This window comes from Myotis lucifugus, unplaced genomic scaffold, assembly GCF_000147115.1.
Source record: "Myotis lucifugus unplaced genomic scaffold, Myoluc2.0 scaffold_2947, whole genome shotgun sequence".
In the NCBI taxonomy this organism is placed as follows: Eukaryota; Metazoa; Chordata; class Mammalia; order Chiroptera; family Vespertilionidae; genus Myotis; species Myotis lucifugus.
In genome coordinates this window covers 7,965-18,679 of record NW_005873995.1, presented here as the reverse complement: position 1 = coordinate 18,679, position 10,715 = coordinate 7,965, and the positions used below count along the sequence as shown (strand labels likewise).

Below are 10,715 nucleotides of genomic sequence, written 5' to 3'. Positions count from 1 at the left end.
AAGGAAAAGGTTGACCTTGTCAGTGAAGAGGCAGGCCTAGGACGTACGGAACTGCCCGCCATGACTGCTTTTAGTTACAGTTTAATGTCAGACCATCCTTTGTGGTGACTTCAGGTCTCTGAGTTTGCACGCCTGCCATGCAGGCCTCCCCTGAGCTGTCAGGTCAGCATGTGGCCCCTTTGGTCCACAGCCTCACGCAGGCAGGATGGGAATAAACGCTCGCAGGAGCCACCGTCTCTGCTGCATCCCAGCCACCAGCGCCCTGGGTTGTCTGGCTTCACTTGGACCCCACGACTCTCACCCAAACCCCAACCTGACGGGAGACGGGCGTGCCACAGCCCAATGGCAACAGGCGCCCACGCGGGTGGGCGGGGCCTCGCGTGGGAGGGGCGAGCGGGATTCGCTGGTGGGCGGGAGATCCGCCGTGGGCGGGAACCGCGTGGGGATTGGGCCGGCGCGCCGGAAGTGCTGTGTGGGGCCTCCAACTCGGGGCGGCCGGGCACCCGGAAGCGCTCGCCCCTTCCGTGTGTGTCGCTGGTGCGCAGCCGCCGGGACGCGGGGCGGGCTCCGTCAGGGCCCCGGGGCGCAGCTGCTCCTGCCGTTCCCGCCGCCGGAGGCGCCGCGCAGCGCGGAGGGCACCATGCGGCTGGGCTGCGGGGCCTACGCCGCCGGCTGCGTGGTGATCGAGGTGCTGGGGGTCGCGCTCTTCCTGCGGGGGTTCTTCCCGGCGCCCGCGCGCCCCGAGCCCGAGCCCCCGGCGGCGCCCGCGGCGCCCGAGCCCTTGGCAGGTACGGCCCGCTCCGCTGCGGGCCCTCGGGCGCCGGCCCCCTGGTGCTCAGGGAGTCACCGCAGATGACGACGCCCGCGGACCCCGCGCCCTCCCTGACACCCGCCAGGCCCCTGGCACCGTCGCGACGCCCGCCCGGCGGGCCCCTTTCTTGGTTCTCCCCGCCCGCAGCCCCCGCCGGGGAGAGGCCCCGCTCTGCCCAGGTCCGCCCCGCGGAGCCGCCGAGCGCGGGGGCAGTTGCTGGAAGCTGCCCTTCCGCAGCGAAGCGCGCGCTCGGAGGGCCAGCGCCTGCCTTTGCCATTGCAGGGCCCTCGCCCGGAAGGGACTGCGGGGCCAGGGCTCGCTCCTCGCCCTGCTAAGGGCGGTTCATCACTGGGTCCCGGGCTCCTGAACTCCGTGGCGGGAGCCTCCCCCCCCCCCCCCCCCGGAGGGCACTGTTTTCCCGGGTTGGCAGGGTAGGTGGCAGAAAAATTGGGGCGAAACGGGTCATAGGTGATTGGATGCTAAGTCACGTGTACAGTTCCATTTTCTTTTTTCTTCAAACCCTTTTAGGAGCCAGTTTCCAATTGGACCGAGCGCCCCCCCGCCTCTCTTCAGGAAAGTCGTTATTATGCTGATCGATGCCTTGAGAGATGATTTTGTGTTTGGGTCAAAAGGTGTGAAATTTATGCCCTACACCACTTCCCTTGTGGAACAGGGTGCAGCTCACAGTTTTGTGGCTGAAGCAAAGCCGCCTACAGTTACCATGCCTCGAATCAAGGTAAACGGTTTAACATCGTGTTTTATAAACCACTAGACGCCAGATGCACGAAATTCATGCAAGGCGCCCAGCCCTCGCGGCCCCTCCCAGCCGGGCTTTGTCCGGTAGGACGTCCAGATGGTTGTTCTGCTGTTCGGTGTAATTAGCACTTTAGCTCTTTAGTACATAGGATGGTTTGGCTCTAAGGTTTAGAGGGCTCTGTATAGTCTGTTACTGTTACTTGTCCACATTTGAAATGCATTTGGTGCCGTCAGCCTGGCTGGGGCAGCAGACGGACGAAGAAGCCTGACAGATAAGGTAGAACTGAGACCACAGTTTGCACCCCTTTTCAAGTAGCCAGAGTTCATGCTTCCTGGGCGGCATAAAGGACTGGAAGCCAGACATTCCAGGCCAGCCGAGTCTCAGGGACGCCATCCTCCTTGCTCCCCTGTTATTTTCTCTACTTGCCATTAGGTCAGTTATAACCCTGGAAAGGCTTAAGGGTTATCTCGTTCAATCCCTCGACTTTACCGATGAGAAGGGAAACGCAGGCTTGCCCCGCACTGAAGCGGACAGGGACTGACCCCGCAGGGTCTGGCCTCCCGGTTCTCGCTGTGTCTGCTGTGTAACCTGCCTGCAGGTGCTCGGCCTAGTGAGTGTGGCTTTCAAGTGCCTAGTGCTTCACCCAGGAACTATGGGTAAAGAAAAGACTAAAGCTTTATTAGGGACCACTTCCGAAGGAGGGAGCAGGCTTGAAGTACCCAAGTCACGAACTGGACTGGGGACTGGAGCACAGGCTGCCTGGCTCCAGAGCCAGGGTGTCCCGAGGCGGCACACGGCAGCACTGCCGAGCAGGTGACTACGACGGGTCCTTCTCAGAAGGCAGGAAACCTCCCTTCCCACGGCCGTGGCAGCCACGGGAACCTCCAAGGACATGACAGACGGAGTTCTCCCGTAACCCTTCCTCGGGCCCCACTGCAACTCGGTCGCTCCCTGCATGCTCCCTGGGGTGACAGCCCAGAGGGTAAGAAGAGTTCCACAGGGCAAGACATTCCAGTGTCCGTTAAACTTGTGAAAAGATTCTTTTTACTTTACTAGTAATCATAGCAACGCAAATTAAAACCATCTGCAAGGCCAGATTTTGTCTGTCACCTTGTAAAAATTTAAAGATTGATGATAACCTACTCTTCACGAGAAAGGAGGTGAACAGGCATCTTAATTCTGAGACTATAGCTGGACTGAGCCACCGCCCTCCTCCAGTACAGTGTGGTCTCCAGCTCTTGACTTGGTGCCCCACACTGTGCCTACTCACCCAGGCCTCATGGCGGTCATGCCCGTTCACCGCCCGCTCGTCCGAGCTACTTTCCTCTTTCATGATCACACATAGCTTGGCTCCCATGCACACTGCCCTCTGGCCTCAAGCCTTTGCAGTTACTGTGTCTCCCTAGGAAGGCCCCAACTCATCTCACCTAGACAACACTTCAGTCTCAGGTCTCAGCTCAAATGGTACTTCCATTGGAAGCTTTTTAAAGAAAGTATCCATTAAAATGGTCTTGGTTAAATATATTGTGCATTCAAATATTGGATGTAAATATATTGTACATTCAAATACTAAAAACATAGCCCCGGCTGGTGTGGCTCAGTAGATAGTGCCAACCCTCGCACTGAAGGGCCGTGGGTTCGATTCCCGTCAAAGGCACATACTGGGTTGCAAGTTCCATCCCCTGCCCGGTCGGGCATGTGCAAGAGGCAGCCAATCGATGTGTCCCTCTCACGTGTTTCTCCACCCCCCTTTTCCCGTCTTTTTTAAAAAAAAGGAAAAAAATATCCTCGGGTAAGGGTTAACAAATATTTGTGTGTGTGTGTGTGTGTGTATATATATATACACACGCACATAAATTTATATGTAGTTTTTATAGCTGTTAAAAAAAAGATGAAGTAGCTATTTGTTTTCTGGGGAAAGGAATCGGTGGTCTGTTATTAATTGGAAAACAAAACCAAGTTGTAACATTATTTACATAGTTTGTTACCATTTTGGTGAAAAATGTATCTTTGTATAGTTTTGGTTGTACACCTACAGAAGAAAGTATGAAAGGGTGCTTACCAAAAATAATCAGTTATCTTTAGGAAGTAGAGTTTGGGGGTAAGAGAGAGGCTCACATTTTGAGAAATAACTTTAGCCCTAGCTGGTTTGGCTCGGTGGATAGAGCGTCAGCCTGCAGACTGAAAGGTCCCAGGTTCGATTCCAGTCAAGGGCACATGCCCAGGTTGCAGGCTCGATCCCCAGTGGGGGGTGTCCAGGAGGCAGCCAATCAGTGATTCTCTCTCATCATTGATGTTTTTCTATCTCTCTCTTCCTCTCTGAAATCAATAAAAATATATTTTAAAAAAAGAAAAAGAAATAACTCTAGCCCTGGCCAGTGTGGCTTGGTTGGATGTCCTTCCTCTGCACCGGAGGGTCGCTGGTTCAATTCCTGGTCAGGACACACGTGCTGGTTGTGGGCTCCGGCTGAATGTCTCACTCTTACCTCTATTGCATCGAGCTTATGGAAGTCCATTACACTTGTCTTCATCTCTCTAGAAATCAATAAAAAAATCTTAAAAGAAATACCTTTATGGAGATAGGATTTTTGTCCAGTCCAGCACATGCATTTGTATGTGTATAGTTGGACGAGACGTAACGGGTGTATATCCATGCCCCTCCTCCACTGAGATCGACCCTCACCCAGGAGTGGGGGCTGTCGCCGCTGTTATTTTGTGTGTGTGGCGTGACCGGCCTGAACTCGGCCTGGAGAGTGTCTCCCTGAGTGCAGGGCAGCTGATGTCTGAGGTCGTTTTTCCAATTCTTGTTTTTAGTTTTAGGCTAGTATTTCCAGGGGCCACTCAGGGTCAGCACAGACTAGCGATTGCTCAGAAGTTGTGCATAGAGACCTAGTGTGGTGAGGCTACCACCCTTCGCGGGGTCGTGTGTGGACGGGCCACGTGCTCACTGGTCAGGGACAGACGCGTCCGCCCTGACTCTCACTTTCTCTGTGAGGAGGCCTTCTGTCCAGCCAGCAGGAGCTAGGAAGTCAGCCCTCCCTCTCGGGTCTCCTGAGGGTCCACGCAGCCTTCCAGGTGCCAGAAAGAGGTGGAGCTGACGGGGGCCACTACACCTGTCTCATTCCTCCAATCCCCTTTCAAAGTTTGGGCTGGTCTCTTCCCACAACCAGCATGGCGCCTCGGGCAGCTGTTGACGTGGCCGTGCCATGGATGCCATGCCCTTGCGTGGCACTGTCCCCTGGAGCCAGCTCCAAGTCGAGGGCCCTCTGTCCTCTGTGCCTGCAGCACAGCCCCGTGAAAGCGCTGCGGGTACGCACAGAGCTGACTGAGACAGAACTTCTCAATGGATTGTCTGTCCTTGGTGAGTTTTCCGAGTCCCCAAATGGTGGTTTTGACAGTTTCATCCAGTGTCATCTTGCTCTTGGGGGGAGAAGATTGGGCGAGCTGGCATGCGTTCCAGACGCCCAGTCAACGCACATGTCCATTTGCTGTTGGAGAAGTCTTGGCAGTTGCCCCTTGGGTGTGACCCGATTCCTGTTGATTGGCATTGCACAGGCCGGGACACTTGTGCTGTGGGTTGTTGGGAGATACAGACCACGGAGACCGCGCCCCATCGATGCGGCCTCTTGGACTCCGGGCTAAAATGAGGGAGGTCACAGGAAGGTGTGAAGATGTCACACCCCCTCCCTCTCCCAGAAACTGGGGCCATGTGGTGGGGGCGGGGAGGGGTCCCCACCAGCACACCTGGGCCAGCTCTCGGGGAACCCTGAGAGGTGTGTGGGAGCTGCTCCTGCACTCGGGAGTGGACAGTAGAGTCTCTGGTTTGTGAATCGGGACGTGGAGTTTGCAGACTTGAAGCTCAGGTGAGAGCCTGGCCGTGGGTGTGAACACAGGCTTGCGTGCACACCACCTTTCGTCGCTTGTTTTGGTTCTTCTCTGGCTCCCTCAGCGCCTCCTTTGTCCTCTCCTTGGGGTCTGAAATGGGGTCAGGTGTTCACGGTGCGGCGTTCTGGTTTTGCCAGAATCTGCGGGTAGCTTTCCCCGTTTGTCGTAGGACCGACCCACCCTCGGTCCTGGGGATGCCCTACTTTATGCTGGTGTCTTTCCTCTGTGCAGGGGCCAGCACCCCGCCCCTGCTGCACTTTGGACCCCACAGTCTAATCCGAGAGTGTTCCCTCCTGCAGGCATTGATGACAGGGAGCCTCCCCGGCTTCGTGGATGTTGTCAGAAACCTCAACTCCCCCGCACTGCTGGAGGACAACGTCGTCACACAGGCAAAGGCCGCTGGGAAGAGAATCATCTTCTATGGAGACGAAACATGGGTGAAGTTATTCCCAAAGCACTTTGTGGAATATGATGGAACAACCTCGTTTTTTGTGTCAGATTATACAGAGGTCAGTGTTTAAAATAAGAAACGTAGATCCTACCAGGTGGAGAGGCAGCGTTCGTTGTAGTGGTGTTTGCTGCTCTATCGGGAGGGTGTGGAGACAGTGCAAACGTGGCTCACTCGCACCCTGACAGCCAGGGGCGTGAGCCCTGGTGCAGGTGTGAACACGGCTCTCTGGAGCCCACAGCCTGGAGGCTGAGCACCGATTGGCAAGTGTCAAGAATCCAGAAGGGCTGCCCAGCCAGGTCAGGTGAGCTGGGTGCACAGGTGAGTGGGGACGTCCCACAAGGATAGAGTGGTGGCAGCCTCTGTCTGAGGCCGAGCCCAAGGATGCCACACTGCCTGGGGCTCCGAGACCGTTGGTCCCTCTGCAGCTGGGGCAGTGTCGAGTGGGAGGCACGGGGTCGAGGGCAAGCTGGGTGGGTGGTCTTGAGGGGCATCAGCTGGGAGTGCCGCTTCGCCAAAGGGGAGGGGTGATGAGAGCCCTTGTTGAAAAGTTGAGCCTGGGTGCAGAGGGAGACCCTCAGGGCAGTGGCACCGCATGTCTGGACTTGGCATTAGGGCGGACAGCATTGCACCCCCTCACCTGGCCGTTGGCTAACACAGATGCCCTCTGCTGCCGTGGCCTGTGCAGCATAGCAGTGCTGGCCAGCGGCAACTGGGCCTCCCCATCCTGTGTACGGTCACTCAGAGACTTCTCTGCCGTAGGCTTTTCAGTGGGAGGGAGCTGGCCAGCAGAGGGGTCGGGGCTGACCAGGCTAAATGGCTCTGTTGGGGGCTGTGGACAGCTGGTCACAGAGTGCTGTCTCCTCCCTCCCAGGACAGCTCTCATGCTGGTCACTGGAACCCTGAGCACTGTCCTGTGCTCACTGCCCCCCCTGTGTAACTGGGTCCTGGGTCCTTGCTCAGTGCAGCCCTCGCCGTGCCCACAGAGATGTTCCTGCAGCAGACCTTGCTTGTCCCTCTGTATAACAGTCTGTCTGCAGCCTAGGGGTGCGAAACGATGGCAGTGAAAGTCTCATCTCATCTGATGTTTAGTTCTTTGTGGCAGTTTTAATTTTTTTTCTTGGTCTTTTCAAACTCCCACTAGTCCTGTCCCCTACAGTGAGCCCTGTGATGTGTAAGGACACAGCACTTCCCTGGGCAGTGACGATCTTGCTCTTCCTTTGCACTTTCCCCTTCAGGTGGACAATAACGTGACGAGGCACTTGGATAAAGTATTGAAAAGGGGGGACTGGGATGTGCTGATCCTCCATTACCTGGGGCTGGACCACATCGGCCACATTTCCGGGCCCAGCAGTCCCCTGATTGGGCGCAAGCTCAGCGAGATGGACAGCATCCTGATGAGAATCCACACCTCGCTGCTGTCAGAGGTGAGCTGCGCTTCGGTGGGTCTTGGGCCAGGAGGTGCTTGTGCCCACAGTCCCCAGAAAAACTATAGCCCCACGTGAGCTCAGGTGAGCTGAGTGAATGTCACACCCACCGTCCCTCGGCAGCCTCAGCCGGCACAGGTGCCACTGCGAGCTCACCTGCCTGGTCCTGCCTCCAGTGGCTGTGTCTCCACCATCACCATCCCTCCCGCTCCTGCTTCCTGAGTGCCTTCGGGACGCTGAGCCTGTCTGGGTGTCTGCGGGGTGTGGGCTCCAGCCAGGAGGGCAGACAAGCAGCACAGTGAGTGCGTCAGGGTTCTTTTTAAAATATATTTTTATTGATGTCAGAGGGAGAGAGAGAGAGAGAGAAACATCCGTGATGAGAGAGAATCATGGATCGGCTGCCTCCTGCACACACAGACACTCCCCCCCCCCCCCCCCCACTGGGGATTGAGCCTGCATCCTGGGCATGTGCCCTAATCAGGAATCGAATCGTGACCTCCTGGTTCATAGGGCGACACCCAACCACTGAGCCAGGCCAGCTGGGCTGCATGAGTGTTCTTGAAGGTGACGTGCCACAGGACAGTGGGGGCAGGAGGAGGGAACCGCATCTGAGGGGCTGTGGTTTTCAGCAGCCTGGGCAGAGTAGTCACAGGAGATGTGAGCAGAGGCTGGACAGGAGGGGCCGATGTGCCAGGCCGAGAGCAAGGGCGAGCTGGAGCCTGCCGGGCACATCCTGGGCAGCGAGGGCATGGCTGGAGCCCCAGGGCAGGAAGGTGGCTGCATGTGACAGATGGGGACACCGGGCGCGCAGAGCCATGTGCCTGCACTCTCACAGCTCAGAAGTGGCAAAGAGGCCCGGGCCCGAATCCTCTGCCCCGAGAGGCCCTCTGTCCAGTCCCACTGTGCTGTGTGACCTCCATGTGATTCTGCTTGTTTCATACATGACGCTATTTGACCTTGACCCTTTGATCTGACTGTAAGCTCATGGGTAAAAGGAAAAACCCACTAATTTAGAAAGCACTGTTCATGCAGCTAGAACCCGACGTGGGTTCCTAGCGAGTACGTGTTCCCGGTGTCAGTGCCGCTGAAACGGCCCCTTTGCCTTACAGGAGAGGGAGGCCCTCTCGCCCAGCCTGCTGGTTCTCTGTGGCGACCACGGCATGTCCGAGAGTGGGGGCCACGGGGCCTCCTCCCTGGAGGAGGTGAACACCGCGCTGCTCCTCGCCAGCTCTGCGTTCGAGAGGAAGCCCGGTGAGGACCAGGCATGGCTGACATGCTGAAACCATTTTACTGCTGTGTTCTGTCACCCGATATTCATTGTAAAACTGTTTTTGGAAGCTAAGTTTGAAATACCCTGAGCAATGGCAGAATGAAAATTAACAGGGCAAGGGGCAGTCAGGATCAGGAGTTTAGATTTCTTGCCCTGATTATTACAAGTATCCTTTGTGGGAATTGGGTTGTATGAATGCCACTGCCTGGATGCCTGGGACTGTTAGTAAGAATGTCCTGTAGCTTAGCGACTTCGGAGGCACATCCATGAACTGAGAAACATCAGTACTACGTTCCCTGAAAGTGCCCTGTTAGAAACTAGAGGTAGAATAGCCGTGTCAGTAGGAGTCACCCGACCAGTCCGAGCAAGATTCACTGAGGACTCATCTGTCGTCACGGACACCCAGTTCTGCACCCAAACACACGGCCCCTCTGACCCACCCCCTGCCTCAGGCATGGCCGTCTCCGCCACCCTCCCCGTGGGCCTGCCTTTGCCCCTCGCTTCACTTGCTGTTGTTTCTGTGGCCTCTGTGGCTTCCTCTCACAGTTCCTTGCCATCACCCAGCACTGTTGGAGCCAGCCTTCCAGTGAGCGGGTACAGGGCACCGGCCTCTGCACCCCGCCACCCTCACTCGACCACAGCAGGGCCTCTGCACCCCACTACCCCTCACTCGACCACAGCAGGGCCTCTGCACCCCACTACCCCTCACTCGACCACAGCAGGGCCTCTGCACCCCACTACCCTCACTCGACCACAGCAGGGCCTCTGCACCCCACTACCCTCACTCGACCACAGCACGGCCTCTGCACCCCACTACCCCTCACGACCACAGCAGGGCCTCTGCACCCCACTACCCCTCACTGGACCACAGCAGGGCTCTGCACCCCACTACCCCTCACTCGACCACAGCAGGGCCTCTGCACCCCACTACCCCTCACTCGACCACAGCAGGGCCTCTGCACCCCACTACCCCTCACTCGACCACAGCAGGGCCTCTGCACCCCACTACCCCTCACTCGACTACAGCACGGCCTCTGCACCCCACTACCCCTCACTCGACCACAGCAGGGCCTCTGCACCCCACTACCCTCACTGGACCACAGCAGGGCCTCTGCACCCCACTACCCTCACTGGACCACAGCAGGGCCTCTGCACCCCACTACCCTCACTCGACCACAGCACGGCCTCTGCGCCCCACTATCCCTCACTCGACTACAGCAGGGTGGCCACCGGGCGGAGTGAGAGCCCTGCACTAGAAACACTTCTTCCCAGCATTGGCTCGTCCTGCCCAGGTGCCTGAGCTCCTGGGATGGAAATGGCACCACGTGAAAATGTCTCACAAACACGTGTTCACGGACGTTCACAGCAACATCATTCATGAGAGCCAAGAAGTGGGAACCCAAGCCCTGATGAGATGGCTGAACGTGGTGCGTCCACACAGCAGATCCCACCGAGCAGCAGGAAGGAGTGAGGGTGGGCCGTGCAGCAGGCTGTCTCGGGAGGAAGAGGCCCGTGTGCGGGCAGATGGCCTGGAGGGCTGCGGGGCGTGTGTTTCACTTGTTGACTTTAAGAATAGTTGTTTCCCGCAGACTTCACTCCTTTTGTTCATTGAGTCAGTGTCAGTTTTAGAACATTTCTGTGAGTGGGCCCCACCACTCCCACCCCCGCCACCACCCCCCACCCCTCCAGCAAGTTGTGTTTCTGTCGCTGTTAGATTTGCGTCTTCTGGGCTTCGAATCCAAGGAGCCCTGGGCGGTGGTCTTGTGGACAGGATAGCGGGCCCTGCAGTGCTGCTGAGTGACAGCTGTGGTGTGGGCACGCGTCCATTTATCCGTCCGTCCGTGGACGGGGCTGTGAACATTCGTCAGCAAGTGTTTGTGAAGACGGATTTTCATATGGTGTCTTTTAAAAAATGTATATTCTTATTGTTTCACAGAGGAAGGTGGAGGGAAAGAGAGATGAAAACATGAGTGATGAGAAAGCATCCCTGACGAGCTGCCTCCTGCACGCCCCTCCCTGGGGAGGGAATCCACAGCCTGGGCCTGGGCCCTGAGCGGCGAGGCCTGTGGTGTCATTTTCCTCCCTCTGTGCTGTTGCTGTCCGGTGGCGTCTGCAGG

At 57.2% G+C, this 10,715-nt stretch overlaps 1 protein-coding gene across 4 annotated transcripts in view; it reads left to right on the top strand.

Annotated features, from left to right (window-relative positions):
* Window positions 1–558: 558 nt before the first annotated feature.
* PIGG (phosphatidylinositol glycan anchor biosynthesis class G) overlaps window positions 559–10,715 on the top strand; it is a 16,193-nt gene continuing 6,036 nt past the window's right edge. The window contains exons 1-5 of one of the 4 annotated variants that reach the window (XM_023749116.1): window positions 559–688; window positions 1,340–1,547; window positions 5,753–5,962; window positions 7,140–7,328; window positions 8,438–8,579. In XM_023749116.1, the coding sequence (XP_023604884.1) occupies window positions 1,398–1,547; window positions 5,753–5,962; window positions 7,140–7,328; window positions 8,438–8,579 (691 nt within the window). In that variant the 5' untranslated portion in view covers window positions 559–688; window positions 1,340–1,397. Of the gene's footprint in view, window positions 794–1,339; window positions 1,548–5,752; window positions 5,963–7,139; window positions 7,329–8,437; window positions 8,580–10,715 lie in introns of all 4 variants that reach the window. The other 3 variants (XM_006108644.3, XM_023749117.1, XM_014450625.2) reach the window with 3 other exon arrangements.